Raw genomic sequence first — 18,564 nt, 5'->3', positions numbered from 1 at the left:
AAAAAATTCGGTTCGGTTCTCGGTTCGGTTTTGGACTTGAAACCGTCCGGTTCGGTTCGGTTCTATCCGAAATTAAGAAAAATGCGAAAAAACGAATACACGACCATCCAGTGATCGTACAAGGACGAGCCATAGCTTGTTGGAATCCTCTCATCGAGACGCGTCGAATGGTGGTAAAATCAAGTCTCTAGCATAGATAGATCACGAGATAGAACATGGTGAGTGTTTCTTAAAAAATTTGCATTAGAAAACGATCCATTGATGCTAGAGACATGAATTTACCACCATTCGACGCATCTCGACGAGACGAATCTAATGAGCTATAATTCGTCTTTTTACAATCACTGGATGGTCGTGTATTCGTTTTTTCGCATTTTTTTTTTAAATTTTCGAACGTAAAAAATTAAAATTCCGATACAAGCGATTAAACGCCATCTATTGCTCACACAAAGACGAATTTTAGCTCATTGGATTAGCCTCACTGAGACGAGTCGAATGGTGGTAAAATGATGTCACTAGCATCGATAGATCGTTTTCTAATGCGAATTGTTTAAAAAACACTCACCATGGGCTATCTCACGATCTATCGATGCTAGAGACTTGATTTTACCACCATTCGACTCGTCTCAGTGAGGCTAATCCAATGAGCTAAAATTCGTCTTTGTGTGAGCAATAGATGGCGTTTAATCGCTTGTATCGGAATTTTAATTTTTACGTTCGAAAATTTAAAAAAAAATGCGAAAAAACGAATACACGACCATCCAATGATTGTAAAAAGACGAATTATAGCTCATTAGATTCGTCTCGTCGAGATGCGTCGAATGGTGGTAAATTCATGTCTCTAGCATCAATGGATCGTTTTCTAATGCAAATTTTTTAAGAAACACTCACCATGTTCTATCTCGTGATCTATCTATGCTAGAGACTTGATTTTACCACCATTCGACGCGTCTCGATGAGAGGATTCCAACAAGCTATGGCTCGTCCTTGTACGATCACTGGATGGTCGTGTATTCGTTTTTTCGCATTTTTCTTAATTTCGGATAGAACTGAACCGAACCGGACAGTTCCGGTTCGGTTCCATTTCGGTTTTCGGTTCTACCCGAACCACAAAAAAACCGAACCGAACCGACCCGTTCGGAGCTTTACTCATGAATAATAGTGTATTTGGTAAAACTATGGAAAATCTCAGGAAACATGTACGTGTCTCAGTAGTACAACCCCAAACCCATCCCAAGAAATATAAAAAGCTTACCTCAGATCTTGCATTCAAGGGTCGTAAAATATTCTCAGAAAATCTTGTTGCAATCCACCGACGAAAAGTGGAGGTAATGCTTAACCGTCCAACATATGTGGGTATGAGTGTGCTTGACCTCTCGAAGCTCTGTATGTATCGGAATTACTACTATATAATCTTTCTTAAAGTACGATATGGTGAAAAAATCCAGTTATGTTATACAGACACAGACTCACTTCTTGTACAAATCCAAACTGAGGATATTAATGCAGACCTCATAGATATGGCAGACCAATTTGACTTCAGTGATTATCCTAAAGATCATCCTGTACGAAAAGCATTAGGTGATAAGACTGACATAAATATGAAAATCCCAGGGAAATTTAAGGATGAATGTAATGGAGCAGTTATAGCAGAATTTATTGGCCTCCGCCCCAAAATGTACTCCATTCTCAAGGTAGGGGATGAGACCACCAATCCAAAACATGGTATCCGTAAGGCTAAAGGTGTCCCCTCAAAGGTAGTTAAAAAAGAGTTCCACCATGAGCGGTATAATAAGCGCACTCTTTGATCCTAAACATAATGATACAGTCACCTTTAGAGCAATCCGATCTGATAGATATGCTATAAATGTTATAGAAATGTCGAAGGTGGGGTTATCCCCTATGGATGATAAAAAATGGATTGCACAAGATAATATCACAATGTATGCACATGGAGATTATAGGATACCACAACTTGAAAATTAATATAATATATGAGTAGGAGGCAGCATAGTATCAGATGGCACAACTAATAATTCTTCCCGAGTAAATATTTTTTTAGGTCCATCAGATAACCTATATATAACCGGCTGCCCATCAACAACTGTGGAAGATTCAATTGTATAAACTTTAGTAGACCATATTGGATCAGTTGCACGTCTCCTACCTTGGTAATCTGAATTATCAAGTAAGTATCTCACAAGAGAACCAGCTGGTAAACGTATTTCTTCTGCACCTACAGGTCTATCCTTCCGAATTTTTGAAGGTAGTGCATACACTTGATCTTTCTGGATTGCCTCAACTGGAGACATACCTAGCAGACGAGTATTAGAATTATTTAGCTCATTCACAATATCAGAAAGGTTCTTAACCCAGGCAGTATTCACACCTTCTGTAAGGAGTTCCTTTGCATCCTGTATTTTAAATAGCCTCTCTGCTAAAGTTCGATTATACCGTTCAACAATAGCCTGACTCTTATGAGTAGTACCCACCCGAATACGCACACCTTTTTCATCCATTAATCGGATAACTTCATCCTTAAATTCTGATCCCCCATCTACTTGTAAAACTCTTGGCCAAATAAGCGGGCAGTCTGCTTTACCATAAATCTTTTTAAATGCCTTAGCAACACGTGCAGAGCTGCGATCTTCTAGAGGTACTGAAGCTTTATATCGGCTAGCAACATCTACAATATTCAGACAGTATTTATACAGCTTTCTATCTACAGTATCATAGGGCATATATAAGATATCTGCTTGATGATACATATTTGGTCGAGTAATCTTATTAAAAGAAACCTGTGGAACATACTTGGGTATAGGTGAGTGTATTTGCCATATAGCCTGTTTATGCAACCACTCTGTAATATCAGATATGTTAAAATCATGGCCTTCAGCTTGCACTTTAGCCCAAAGTTTTTCAGGAGTACGATAATATCCACATGGATGGTAATAGATTTGTTGAAGGATATAATTTTGTTCGATTTGTTTATTAAATGTAGGGTCTATAAAAATCTGTGGAACTGGCAATGGAAGATACATCATTAAAGACACAGATTACAAAGCTTGCACATACATTGCAATCACAAGAGCAATATATAAAATACCTGTATGGTGTAATTGAGGGTCATGAATCTGAAATAGAAGAACTTAGGCAAAAAAATGCTGAGTTGCGTGCAAAGCTTAAGAAAGCATTAAAAACGGCATCACTAAAGGAGGAAGGGCTTCAAGCATTAGAACGTCAGCTGATTGAAGTTGATACTCTAAATATTCAACTCAAAGATCGAATAAAAGAACTTGCTAATAGACAACGGAAAAACATGGCAGCAATTCCTCCTGACCCTATTACAGAAATCTTAAATAATCGGACAACTATAGCAAATAGTGTAGCTGGTATTCGTATTCACCTTGATCGTACAACTATAGCAGCACACCCTCATATAAATCATTTATTTAACACTGCAAATGATAGTCTTGATGCCATTATCCGATATGCTAATGAGTTGCGAAATATTATAGAAGATCAAGATAATATGGAGGATAGACTTGAAGGTTTGTTAGATGATGCACATAACCGTGAAGAATATCTTAGACAAGAACTTAATAATACACGTGCTACTATACTAAGAACAAGACGTACCTATGAGGATGCATATGCAAATGAAGTGCGTCATCGCCAACATTGGGAAGGCCTTGCACAAAATACTCAGATCCAATTGGCTAACATCCAGGCTCAATTTGCTAACAGTCAAATCCAACTAGCTAATGTCCAGAGAGAACGTAATGAGAGTAGAATAAATGCTCATAGATTATTACAGCGCTATAATACTGAAACAGAGCGAAGTAGAAGGCGGGCTAATGGTATCATTCAGCAAGCTCGAGCATGGAGAGGGCAATTTTTAAACTATCACAATCATGGTCAAAATTTGCAAAATCAGGTCAATAATTTGAATCAACAGATTCTAGCATTACAAAATAACCCTCTGGTAATACAACAACCTATAATGGCAGGATATGCACCTAAAAAATTTAGAGAAGCATCTGGTGAAGATCCAGAACTTTGGCTTCAAGAATTCAGGCAATGGTGTGAGTCTGCTGGACTTGATCCTGCTGCTAATGCTAGGACTCGTGTTAGGATTCATGGGATCTTTGAAACTTTACTTGAAGATGATGCTAGAGATTGGTATGAAACACATATCGAAAGGAAAAAATTGGGAATGTGTAAATCTTTTGGATAATACTGGTGTGGCCAATCTTGCTGCTTTTAATGCTTTGAATAATGGCGCTATACAGGCTGTAGCGGCGAATCAATTTCGTGGAGGGGCTGGTGTATTACATGGACAAGCAGCTGCAGATAATACTATTACTGGTGCTAATTTTATACCTGATCATACTGTATGGGATGAAGATTGGTCAATAGTCGAGGGTCATCCTACTGATATAGCTGTTAATAATCCTAATGCTAATAATGGAGGTACAATTGTGGCTCCTGGAATACGTATTGGACAATTAATATATTGTTTTAAGCATTACTTCCCTACTATAACATCTGAAAAGTCTAAGCTTGCATTTAATGCTATTGTTCAGGGTAGTGATACTGTAAGCCGATTCTATTCTAAATTACAAAGAATGGTTAGACTTGCATATCCAACTCTTCCAGAGGTAAATCAGAATGAATTAGTACGGCAACAGTTCTTAAATGGTCTTTCCAGTGAAAATAAGTTGGATGCGCGACGTATTGGTTTAGAAAATTCAGTTGCATCTATTCTGAATAAATTGGAAGAAGTTGAGAAATACAGGACAGATATGCCACCTACTCCTATAGTTACATATCAGGGTCCAACTTTAGCGGATATTGAGAATCTTATAAATTCTAAAATTCCTATGACTACGGCTAAATCATCTGCAGTACCAGTACCATCTTCTAGTCCATTTTCAAGTCCTCAAAATGATACATCATTTCAGAGATTACTTGCTTTAGCATATAAATTAGGTCTTCCAAGAGATATCGATATAAGTAAAGTAACCTTAGTGATCTTGAAATATTTATTGATACAGAACTTAATAAAAATTTACCATCTGACCATATTTACCGTGGTAATCAGGTATTTGGTATAAGTTCAGGTACACGCAAACCAAAGAAATCAAAGAAATGCTCAAGTTGTGGAAAATCTGGTCATACTAAGAGTTCCTGTCCAAAATCTAAGAAGGGAAAGAGGAAAACAAATTATGCACATGACTCCTCTGACTCCTCTGATAGTGATTCAGACTCTGGACATGCCTGCTATGGATTAAAAAAAAAGCCTACAGAAAGGAAACGTGTAGATAAAAAGCCTACTGATAAGAAAAAATCACAACTTGAAAGGCAGCGTATTATCTTTGAGGTTTTTATACAACTCTTAAAGCTTCTGGTTCAATCCTTCGTTAATGCTGTACCAAAAGAGACTGTTATATCTGCTTACAATGCTCTGAATGCTGAATTCATTAATTATAAAGAACCAGTACTCAGTCAGCTTAAAGGAGAACCCTCGATAAAAACATGTGAAAAAGTTTGGGATAATGTTAAGGACCTTTTCACATCTATCCTTCATCCTATGATTTCGGTTGTAACTAATAGTATGGCTGCAAATTTAATCTGTAAAAATGATGATGTTATATGTAATAATGACTTATGGTCTTCTATAGCAGGTATTGGAATTGTTAACCGCAAGTCTGCTAGTGATGTAGTCACTATTAAGACCAAAGTAGTCGCACCTGAGAGTGAAAAATCTTTAGTTATTCCTACGACAATTTTCGATACTGGTTCTGATAGTTCTCTGATATCTAACAATATTGTAAAGCGCCTAAATCTTGATGTTGATAGAAGTAATGCTCCTGACCTTAGTGGTGTTGCGACAAAATCTGATACTATTGGAACAGTATATGGTCTTGGTATCCTTGTATATGATGGGGAGAACTCTAAAAAAATCGAAGATGACTTCATGATTGTTAAGAGTGATAAGGACTTTTTATTGCTAGGTGTACCTTGGATTGATCGTGCCAATGTCATTCTAGATTTCCAAAATTGGCAACTGACTATCCCTCTATCATCACGTAAAAAAATTACCATTCCAATTTCTCTACATAAACGGAAAACTAACGTGACTTCCTTGCAGATGGATACTATCGACTTAAAAAAAATTTACACTCTCGAGGAAGATTAACCTGTCATCTATGTGGAGCAAGTTTTGACTTTCCCTCTAAGTTAAAGCATCATCTTGCTAGGAAAAATCCATGTGTTTCCCAAACTTCTGCGGCAGTGGTGAACAGTGATGGGCAGTAACAAGCAGTGCCCAAATTTTTTCGGCAGTAACGGGTAGTAACAGGGCAGTGCCCAAATTTTTTTGATAGTAACGGGCAGTAACAGGGCAGTGCCCAAATTTTTGGCAGTTACTAGTCTTTGCAAATATTACATTTACGTGTTACTCTGATTTCTAGGTCTTTACGGGTTTCTATAAGTTTATCAATGGCATTTCCCTTGTTAAAATATCTCTAACTACATCTGATATCTAGCTTTTGAAGGTTTGGTAATATATGCAGGATTTTACTTAGCAAATCTCTAACGTCACCTTTTCCACCATAGTATTGATAATCTTTTATGCTAAGTTCCTGGATATTGGGACAAGCTTGTAGCATTTTTACAATACAAATGGGCCATAATTTTACCTCATCCATATTAAGCTTTCTGATATATTTTCCGCATACTGTTCCTGGTTTTGTAAGATGTTTGTACATTTGGAACTCCTTAATATTATAGCGGTTATAAAGGTCTGTTTCACCCCATAGGAGAGAGTTTGCTACTACAGCCCATTTTCGACACACTAATGCATAATTGCAAAGATAATGCCAACGGGAGTAAGTACCTTCATATGAAGTTTTGAATATCTTTTCTAAAAGTTCGAAAGGTAAGCTATTGTTTGTCATGGTATCTCATATGAGATATTGATGAAAAAGTTTTATTTAATTAGATTTTTTCTTAGGATAAAATAATTTGAACATTTCTTTTCTATTAATAGAAAAAATCAGACATGCTTACTTTTAGTGAACTTACTCCATCTCTTACTGTTACTGAATTTAAGATCAATGTTGAAGGGCTTGATTACACCGTGCTTGGTCATAAGCTTGAACCTACTAAGGATGTTATTGCCATTAATAGCAACTTTATTCATAAAGCTTTTGAGGGTTATGAACAGTACTTGTCTAAACCAAAAGGTGAGAGGCGATGCAGACGAAGTACACCTGACAATCCATTAAATAGACGGCGACATACAGGGGATGGTAGCACTTTTAATGCATGCATTGAGTTTGTTATCATCTTAGCTGATACTGTACATACTATTCGTTATTTTCCTAAATCTGGTAGTATACAAGTTTTCGGGTCTTTTGATCCTGTTGCTATCTTCTTACGTTACCTTTCTGAATGTTCCCTACCTGAATTTTCTTCTGTAGAACTTGTGGGTGAAAATAAGGCTCTCCTGCGCAATTATAAATTTGTGATTAATATTGGGGTGATAAGTTTATTAATCTTTCTACCTTAGCATATGCTTTAGAATCTACAGATGGTATTCGTGAGATTCTTCCCTTTCCGATAAAATATATTAAGAATGATGCGGGTGATATTCATTCTAAAATTGCTATAATCTTTACTTCAAAGATTCGGGTACATATCTGGCCTAAATCTGGTAAGGTTAATATATTTGGCACTAAGATAGACTGAATTGGATGCTGATATGGTTTATAAGTTCTTACAGAAGTTGTTTTCTAATCCGAATGATTTTGGGGATTTTATTTGTGATGCACCTATTCCAGATTGCGAAAGGTAAAAAAATGGTTTCACTGAAAACTAGAAACCCTCTATTTGTAAAATCCAGCAATCGCATTCATGACTTCTTGTTGGCATAAGACATTCGTCACATAGAGTTATAGCCAACTCATTTTTTAGTCTATCCAGCTGACTCTCGGTGGTCGGTGCAAGATTCTGATAGTATTCATTGAATTCATTCTGCTCTATAGAGGTGCGCTCCGGATGAATCTGGTCAATCCGTCATCCGGATGATCACGTGACGGATCAATCCGGATTAAAAAAATCGGATCATCGGATTATCCGCGGATTGACCGGATTGATTATAATTCCGGCCGGAATTAAGTAATCGGCATAGAGTTATCCTTTTTAGGGTACGAGTAACGTTACACAAATCCAAAAAAGGCAATTTTGTTTCCCAGCAAAAATGAAATTTTGGGTTTCACAAGAATCCTAAAAAGGAAATTTTTCGCCGATCTTTTAATTTCAGCCGGAATTTATGATTAGGTATTTAATTGTTGTCACGTGACGCACGGGCATGTCGATCGTTTCCATTTTTGGCGATACCCGTTCCACAAAAAACCAGTTTTTCTAAATTTAGTTTCCGGTCGTGTAACATAAAATTTCCTAAAAAGGAAATTTTTTTGTCGATCCCGTATAGGATAGATCGGATATCCGGTCATCCATCCGGTCTATTTGACGGATTCATCTGATCAATCCGAATCCGCCTATTAGACGGATTGATCCTAGGATGACCGGATTGACCAGATTCGGAGCCTACCTCTACTGCTCTACTTCATCTATGTCTTCATCTGTGTCTTTATCTGTATCTTCGTCCATATCTTCATCTCCTTTAATATGGTAGATGCTGAATTCATTTCTATATTCATCATTAGGATTCGTGAATATTCTTTGTATATTGTAATCTATAATGTTGAATGTTGTAGGTTTCTTTTTTGATAATATTTCTACTAAGTCTAATAATGCATATGCTAATTCTTTATCCTCTGAGAAGTTCTTAATGATATCTGAAAATCTTTCATATATTGCCATCTCATCTGGTAGAATAGAATATCTTATTCGTGATAAAAGTGATGGATGTATCCATATATCATCACCTTCTAACATCTCATCAAATATTTCTACTAGCTCTTCTAATCCAGATACTAACATACTTTCTTTGCTAAATTCGGAATCTAAAGCTTTTAAATATGCTATATCTAAATACCACATTATTTCCTTTACCCATTCTTCTATGTTGAGTTCAAACTGGCCTAGTATACGTCTTAGTAATGGTCTGTATTGTGACATCTTGTAAACCTTTTATATATGAATCTTTTATTCAATTACATTTTTTCTCAGTATAAGGGTAATTGCTTGCCTTGCTATTCCACTCTATTGACTCCATGGCTGGTTTCCTGGATGGGTTAATATTTCCTTACCTTTTTTAGCTCCGTTAGCTTTGAAATCCTATTTCTTGTTCGGTTGATATTTTTCAGATTATATGGTGGTAATAGAGTTGTATGGTGGTAATAAAACTATATGATGGTAACTAGATTATATGAAAAGTGGTAGGTGGATTATATGGTGGTAATTATATTATATGATGGTGGTAAGCTAGATTATATGAAAGTGGTAGTTAAATTATAGTAAAAGTGGTAGGTGGATTATGTGGTGGTAATTAGGTTATATGATGGTGGTAATTAGATTATATAAAGTGGTAGTATTTTAGATTATATGGTGGGAGTGAGCCAGAATTGGGGTTTTCATACTACTTTATTAAAGTTAGTCAAATATAAACAATCATATTTAAAAATCGTGATTTCAATTTACTAATCAGTCTGTATCAAGAAAAATTCGCAAGAATTTTTCTTGAAATCGTGATTTCAGTTTACTAATCGGTCATTAAACTTTAAAATAAGCAGCATCAAGAAAAATTCGCGAGAATTTTTCTTAAAAAATCGTGATTTCAATTTATTTAAACTTTAAAAATAAGCAGTATCAAGAAAAATTCGCGAGAATTTTTCTTGAAATCGTGATTTCAGTTTGCTAATCGGTCTTTAAACTTTAAAATAAGCAGCATCAAGAAAAATTCACAAGAATTTTTCTTAAAAAATCGTGATTTCAATTTATTTAAACTTTAAAAATAAGCGGTATCAAGAAAAATTCGCGAGAATTTTTCTTGAAATCGTGATTTCAGTTTGCTAATCGGTCTTTAAACTTTAAAATAAGCAGCATCAAGAAAAATTCACAAGAATTTTTCTTAAAAAATCGTGATTTCAATTTATTTAAACTTTAAAAATAAGCTATCAAGAAAAATTCACGAGAATTTTTCTTGAAATCGTGATTTCAGTTTGCTAATCGGTCTTTAAACTTTAAAATAAGCAGTATCAAGAAAAATTCCCAAGAATTTTTCTTAATAATCGTGAATTCGTGATTCTAATCGGTCTTAATCACCATATACAGATCACAGTTGTTAGTATCAGCTGATCTTATATTTTCAGTGCTATCTTTGTGATTGGCCGCTATGCTAATAAGTTGTTTTCTAAAAAATCATGGGGCATTTTAAATTTCAGTCCATCAATATCAATACAGTATATATTTGTGAAAAATAGTTTCAGAAATCGGAAGATGATCATGATTTACGTCGCAATCAAACGATTAGAATTTACAAACAAACAATTGGAATTGAGTTTAATTAGAAATCGCTCTTTTTATTATTACATAATAGCATTATGACTATCTATTTTATATTATCTAACTATTATTGTTAGAAAAAAGCGCAAATTGATCAATTTTGTTAATATAACAGAATAATCATTAAAATTAAATTCGCGTTTAGCTATTTTTAGAAATTGATGGGCCTTATTTTTCAAAGGCTGATTAATAAATAAATTGAAATTGAAATTGAAATTACGATTGACAATTTTTAAATTTAAATCCAATTAATTGCGATCATCAAGAAAATTTTCTGAGAATTTTCTTGGTACTACTTATTTTTTTCGATTAATATATAAAATTGAGATTGCGGTCGTCACTGGATATAACGCGGTATATAAATTCTACCAATAAAATCAAATCACATGATTAAAAATAATTAAGGTGAATTATGAATTATCTTTATTATTATATTATATTATTTAATTCTTTACCCACTTCTGCGTATAAAATCTTATAGATTCGTTTATAAATCTTTTAACTACTGCCAAAGTAACTTTTTCTGGTATAAATAAGTTATTTCATTTTTGTATTCATACCCTATCAACAATTTCTTCATCAGTAAGTCCACCCTCTAGCATTTCATCCTCAATATGAACATATCCATACGCGTTAATATCAGCTAGAAATTAACATATCAAGGTCATCAATTTTTCCATCAAAACTAAGAAATAAAAGAAATAAATAAATATTAGAAGAATTTCATGCATTAAATTCAAGAGATTAAGTTCAAGAAGAATTTCATTAAAATACTAATTTGCATTCACGCCTTCTTATTCCAAAAATAATGAACGGGAAGGTTTTTGTAGTTGACATTTTTCATAATTTGTTGATATATTGTGTTAATATTGGGTTTTTTTTTAAATTTTGTATTCCGATAAAGAAAAAGATTATCCAATTTTAATTCACGTGATCATTCAGTATATAATATATTTGATCAAACAAACACGAGTTTTGGATAAATAGTTCTGCACTATTTGGTTCGATATAACGAGTTTTCAGTATATCCAGGTTTGTAACCAGTGGCGATTGTATTTCTAATTTTGTACTTTAAAGTAAAGATGACGACTATAAAAATTAAGATAAAAAATCAGATATAAAATTCCCATGCGCTTCGCATAAACTTTTACATTTAAAAATTATAATAAAATGGATATCAAAGTACTAACCCGAGAAATGAAATAACAAAAGGAGAAAAACACCCAAACAATGACTTAAACATGAACGTGAAAGAAAGTGTCAAAAGAGAGCCAAAGAAACGGACGAAATCAGTACCAAGTGCCGAGGAACAAAAAATCAAAAAAATAATGGATTCTACTGGTGAAATTAAAGAGGAAAAGAAAGGAGGAAGGGAAGGGAAGGGAAATGAAAGAGGAAAAGGAAGGAGGAAGGAAAGGGAAGGGAGGAAAAGAACGAAGAAGGAGAGAAGAAGGAAAGAAGGGAAGAAAAGAGCGAAAAAGGAGAAAAAGAAGAGAGGGAGGATACGAGCGAAGAAGAGAGAGAAGAAGGGAGGAAAGGAGGAAAATAACGAAGAAGGGAGAGAAGAAGAGAGAAAGGAAGCGGAGGAAAGAGTTAAGATTCATCCATAGGAAGAATAGATTCTTCGTTATTGGTATAATATCTTGGTGATTCTTCGTTATCAGGATTGTCATTATCAGAATAGTATCTTGGTGATTCTTCATCAATGTAATAATATTCTGCCGATTCATATTCCGCCGATTCATATCCCGCCGATTCATACACTTGTTTAAGAATATTTTCTCTTAATGAATTCTCCTCCTTCTTTTTTTGTTGATAGATTTCGTATCCTTGCTCCTCTGAAATTATTTCTCCCGTTTCTATGATCTTCAGCCAACATTCATATGCAGAGACATTAATTGACGACGATTTAAAAAAAGCTACATCTAAATTAGGAAATATGTCAACAATGAGAAAATTTTTATTGGAAAGACTTAATAGCCTATCAATTCTTTTTGCTGCTCTGAGAGTGATGGTGAGAGTTGTTAATTTAATTTTTTGTTTGCTATAATCGACAATTTTGGTATTTGTTTGATTTTTTATTGTTTGACCTTTCAATCTGATTTTGTATATGTTACAAAATATTTCGATTTTTTTATAAATCTTTAAAAAATTCAAATAATTACGAAATCCATTTTGTCTATTAATCTCTGCTTCGATATATTCCTGAAGAACATTGTCATAAATTGATATTAATTGAGCGACCAGCGCTCTTATTATTTCTTCCTTACTTCGTTCGAAGGAAGATTCCTCCATTTTTAACAAATTTACCTCCGAGGTAATCTCAAAATTATCTTTTAAATTTTCATTATTAGGAGGTAGACCGATTTCTAAGAAATTGTTATTATTACATCTAAGTTCTTCAACAAAAGCTTCTTTTGTTGAAGAACTTTTTAATTTGTTCAACAAAAATTGTACATATGATTCAATTATTGTGAATTTTGTCGGGTTCATCGTAAAAGATTGTTGATCTGGGAGTTTATCGATATTTAGTAATAATTCTCGTAGATTCCTTGCCATCGTAATAGCCGGAGATGATAAAAACGGTTTCTGCGCATAACAATGCATAATTAATATATTGTCAAAATGAATAGAATCTTAATGAATTAAAAGTATAAAAAAATTATTAACTTTTTTATTTTTTATTGTGATTGACTGTTTTTTTGAATCAACTTCTTCTTCATCAATTTCATTAAAATCGTTTTCTCCAAAATGAATTCGGAATATCCCAATATCATTATTTTCTAATATAGCGTTTGAATTAGAAATATTAAGAAATCTAATTTCTAATTCTTTCATCTCTTTAAATGTCTTTGAGGCGAACCTTATTAAATTTTGTTCTTTTGGAAAAATTATTAAGTAAATAAAAAAAAACTTATAATACATAAATAAAAAACATAAATTTATATATCTCATTCATTACATACTAATTTCTTTTAATTTACTTTCTTTGTCGATTGAATCCATTTTTGAGATTTTTGAGGAAAAAATTGAAGGAAGAAGAAAAAATTGAAGGAAGTTTGAGGAAAAAATTGAAGGAAGAAGAAAAAATTGAAGGAAGTTTGAGGAAAAAATTGAAGGAAGAAAATTAGTGTTAAAGATGTTAAATCGATAAAAAATTAAAGAAAAAATTAATTATAAGGGTGATTTTTGAGGAAAAAATTGAAGGAAGAAAATTAATGTTAAAGATGTTAAATCGATAAAAATCAGAAAAAATTAATTATAAGGGTGTTGAATCGATTTAAAAATCCAGAGAAAAAATTAATTGTAAAGGGTGTCTATTTAATAAACTCGAATTGATCTAAAAAATCAAGGGGGTGTTTTATTTATTAAAATAAATTTAATTACAATCTAATTATGGTCAATAAGGGTGTTGAATCGATCTAAAAATTTAGAGAAAAAAATTAATTGTCTCAAATTGATCTAAAAAATCAAAGGGGTGTTTTATTTATTAAAATAAATTTAAATTACCAATTTAATTATCTAATTATGGTTAATAATACTCTCATATATGTAATATTTATTTTGTGAATATCACAGCGCAAACTGACGGTTTTGCCTTTTAATATACTCATATTGATAGTCTTTTTTACTCATCTTTTTAATTAAATGGCAGAGGAAAAATTTTTTTTTTCCTCTTATTAAAACTTGAATCAAACTTGGATGCAGTGATCCCACTACCTGTGAGAATATCAAGAAAATTCCCCTTATATACAAATTTTATTTCATATGATTTTACGATCATCTTTTATAAGTATAGAGTTATCTTTAAACGTAATTGGTAACGATTCAAACAACAAACAATATCCTTAGTTTCACAAATAAAAATTACATCATCTCCATATAATCTAGCAGGTCGGGCGCGGTTTCTATTCATGCGCGATGCTGATCCCTACTGTAAACTGTATAGATAATTTCACGTGATCATATAAAAAATCCATCAGAAGTCTGATTTATAACGAAAATTCGCAAGAAATTTCCTTCATACTTGCTTAATTTTAAAGTTTAAAAGTCTGATTAAAAATCACGATCATCAAGAAAAATTCGCAAGAAATTCTTTGATAGAACCTTAATACTAAATTAGCTGAATTAGAATTAAGCAGTATCAAGGAAAATTCTCGCGAATTTTTCTTGATAACGACTAAAACATACTAAAAAAACTCGTTTTTTTTTTGAATTTGAAATTTTTTTTTTTTGTTCGCAAAAAAAAAAAAAAATTTAGTGTAACTGAACGATTTAATTAGATACTGCGTAATTTTTAAATTAAAACCTTAATACTAAATTAGCTGAATTAGAATTAAGCAGTATCAAGGAAAATTCTCGCAAATTTTTCTTAAAAACGTGATTTCAATTTTATTAATCGGGAATTAAGCACGGTATCACAAAAATTAAGCAGTATCAAGAAAAATTCTTGCGAATTTTTCTTTAACAATCGTGATTTAGATCTATTAATCTCGCAAATATTTTGCTATCATTTATTTTCTTTTTTCTTTAATATAAATATGGAATTTACAAGTATGGTAGTAAATTTACTGAACTACAGTATTTCATTGGTATGCAAAAAACTTTTATCAATGTTTTCTGGTTGATTATTTAACGTAAATTAAGACACTAAGTCCATTTTATATGAAATCATAGTACTTTAATTATACCTATAATATATACATGATTGCATATTTAAGTATTACTAAAATGTTTGATAAAAATCCACATTAATAAATTAAGATTGCAATTATTAAAAATTTTTATGAAAAATTTATTTAATTTTTATTATTATTTATTAGAAGAAAAGTTTATCATGTTACCTGGCAACCTTAAAACTTTTCAAAAATTCTAAAGTTTTACCTAGTTATGCTACCTAGCTAACCAACCTACTAGGTAAAACTTCAGTTATATGAAAAAAAACCAAAAAATAAAACTTCAAAAATTCTAAAGTTTTACCTAGTTATGCTACCTAGCTTAACCTACCAGGTAAAACTTCAGTTATATGAAAAAAAAACAAAAAAATAAAACTTCAAAAATTCTAAAGTTTTACCTAGTTATGCTACCTAGCAAACCTACTAGGTAAAACTTCAGTTATATGAAAAAAACAAAAAAATTATAAAATCTTTAACCATGTATGTTAAAAAAAAAAATTTTCATTACGACCTTTAATTTAAATAAAAAGAAAAGTTAATAAAAATATTAATAATAAAATAAATTGAAAGATATATATATAATCATTAATTACCTTTAATGACCAAAAAATATCGGCAATTTAATTATTATTTATTAATAAAAAAATATATTAATATATTATTAAAATCAAAAAGTATAAATCTAAAAATCTTACCTAAAAAAAAATTTTGAATTAATTGTGTTGGTTGTATATAACCTTCTTTAAACAGAGGTGTGACCCGATCATTAGTACAATTTCCCGATGTTCCATGGATTGGTCCCCAACACTTTATACAAATATTCTGAAGTTCTTGTACTGTAAAAATTATACTTGGACAATTTATAAAGCCATGTTCATAATATAGGCGAATATGGCAGGGGTCTTTATAATATTCCACTGGTAATAAAAAAATATATTAATATATTATTAAAATCAAAAAGTATAAATCTAAAAATCTTACCTAAAAAAAAATTTTTGAATTAATTGTGTTGGTTGTAAATAAAAAAAATTTTTGAATTAATTGTGTTGGTTGTATATAATCTTCTTTAAACGGAGGTGTGACCCGATCATTAGTACAATTTGTCGATGTTCCATGGATTGGTCCCCAACACTTTATACAAATATTCTGAAGTTCTTGTGCTGTAAAAATTATATTCGGACAATTTCTGAATCCGTGTCTGTAATATAGGCAAATATGGCAGGGGTCTCTATAAAATTCCACTGGTAAAATCCAGTTGGTTGTCAGACAAATTTTTATATCTTTCGCCGAATAAAGTTGTACTGGTGGTGGAGATGATGATGGCGGAGGCGGAGATAATGATGACGATGACGGAGATGAAGATGGTGGAGATGATGATGGGGGCAACGATGATAATGATGATAATATTGAAGGTGGTGGTGACGATGACGTAAATGATGTCGGTGGTGATGATGATGATATTGACATTTTTACCATGCATAATAACTCATGTATTGTTTTATCCTGATTACGAGTTAATTCATTTATTGTGTCATTTTGAGTGCGTGTTAATTCAACTAAAAAATTTGATAGATTAGTGATGACTCCAAAGCTTTTATCGATATTATTGAGTATATCTTTTGTAGTAACGTTATTTTCTATGACTGAAAAACTTTCGTTATCTTCAGTCATTTTTGTAAAACAGCTTGGTGAATAAAAGAGTACTTAGTGTGAGTAAAAAAAAATTTGCGTGAAAAAAAGTATTTAAAAAAAAAATTTTGCGCGAAAAAAAGTATTTAAAAAAAAATTTTTGCGCGAAAAAAAGTATTTAAAAAAAAATTTTTGCGCGAAAAAAAGTATTTAAAAAAAAAATTTGCGCGAAAAAAAGTATTTAAAAAAAAAAATTTGCGTATTTAAATAATGTGTGAAAATTTACTTGGTTCTAATACTTAAATAGAAGTTGATCTGCTTATCTTAAGGCTTTTTACTCATTCTGGTATTTAAGCTTTTTGGTAGTAGTTTTTTTAATTATACATGCTGCCCAAATTATTTTGGGATGCCATAATTATAATTTGGGATGCCATAATTCATTCGGTTTATATATAATTTACTATGTAAAGTGCCAAAATAATTTGGGATGCCATAATTGAATTTGGGATTTTACTTATAATTACGGCAGCCCAAAATAATTTGGGTGGCATGTATATTTTTAATACTTAATTAGAAATCGACCAGCTTATCTTGAGGCTTTTTACTTGTTCTGGTATTTAGATATTTATTTTTGACTGTAAAACTACCATTCTAATAGGAAAAATTTTTTTACTGCATTTCTTACGTTAAATGCTAAATATTTAATAATTTTCATTGCTTAAAAATGGTTTGTAATACCAAAATTACCCAATAAATTGATATTTAAGTTATTTAAGTCTACATTTGTTTTACTTTATTAATTTCTCATTCACATAGTAATTTTTAATATTAAATAAGGTAAAACAAAAGTTAATTTACTGGACACCATGTTAAAATCGTCATACGATTTGCATAATATCGACCATAAACAGTCTGAAATTTAAAAATCACAAGCCATAAATCAAATAAATTGCGTAAAATTGCGTAATATAGCATAGCCTATCTAAGAAATCAGTAGCACATAAATCAAATAAAGTCATATAGGAAAATTAATTGCGTAATATAGCATAGGCTATCTAAGAAATCAGTAACACAATATTTATGATCAAATGTTAGTATTTACGGATATTATTAATTTTTATGTAGTCATTCTCTTCAAAATGAATTAGAAGAAATTATGATTGAACTAGAATTAATTATTTGATAATATGTACTGTAAATAGTTTGATAAAAATGTATGTATTTTTGGCTATATCTAATTATCCATTAGTTAAAGAAGATAATATAAGACTTTTGTCATTTTTGGGAAATGAATCTCATGAGTTTATTGATGTATGTGCTATTGACCATTGTGTAGGATTTATTAAAATTAATTAAACTTACTATATAATAGATAAAGAAGAACTAAATAATGATTTAGATGAATGGAAAAATTTTTTTTTTAAAATACATAATATATGAAATAATGATCTAATATAAAATAAAAATTAAATAGAATTCAATACTAAATGATTGCTTGAATTAAAAAAAAGAGCGAAAAAAAATATTTATTTATAATATGATCTGACCCTATATCACTATTTTCAAAATAGTGTAAGACTAAAATCGGGTGAAAAACTGGATGAAAACTGGTATTTAAATATACAGATGATCAAGTATTTTTTTTTAATATGTCAGAGTGGCACAAAGCCAACCAATTCTCCATTATTCCTCCGTAATTCCATAAAAATTCTGTGATAACATG

General features: G+C 31.6%; 3 protein-coding genes across 3 annotated transcripts; all 3 read right to left on the bottom strand.

Moving 5' to 3' along the window:
* Positions 1-8,622: 8,622 nt before the first annotated feature.
* Positions 8,623-9,150, bottom strand: OCT59_027922 (uncharacterized protein; the record flags this gene model as incomplete). The annotated part of the gene is made up of 1 exon (XM_066146964.1): positions 8,623-9,150. The coding sequence occupies one exon, from the start codon at positions 9,148-9,150 to the stop codon at positions 8,623-8,625; it is 528 nt and encodes a 175-aa protein (XP_065993725.1).
* Positions 9,151-12,129: 2,979 nt separating this feature from the next.
* OCT59_027921 (uncharacterized protein) lies at positions 12,130-13,542 on the bottom strand (the record flags this gene model as incomplete). Its single annotated transcript, XM_066146963.1, has 3 exons — positions 12,130-13,125; positions 13,207-13,415; positions 13,503-13,542. The coding sequence occupies 3 exons, from the start codon at positions 13,540-13,542 to the stop codon at positions 12,130-12,132; spliced, it is 1,245 nt and encodes a 414-aa protein (XP_065993724.1).
* A 2,651-nt stretch (positions 13,543-16,193) lies between these two features.
* Positions 16,194-16,883, bottom strand: OCT59_027920 (uncharacterized protein; the record flags this gene model as incomplete). Its single annotated transcript, XM_066146962.1, has 1 exon — positions 16,194-16,883. One exon carries the CDS (start codon positions 16,881-16,883, stop codon positions 16,194-16,196), a length of 690 nt encoding a protein of 229 aa, XP_065993723.1.
* Positions 16,884-18,564: the final 1,681 nt, after the last annotated feature.

The sequence above is a fragment of the Rhizophagus irregularis genome, chromosome 8 (genome assembly GCF_026210795.1).
Source record: "Rhizophagus irregularis chromosome 8, complete sequence".
NCBI lineage: Eukaryota > Fungi > Glomeromycota > Glomeromycetes > Glomerales > Glomeraceae > Rhizophagus > Rhizophagus irregularis.
This window is presented reverse-complemented; position numbering and strand designations above follow the sequence as displayed.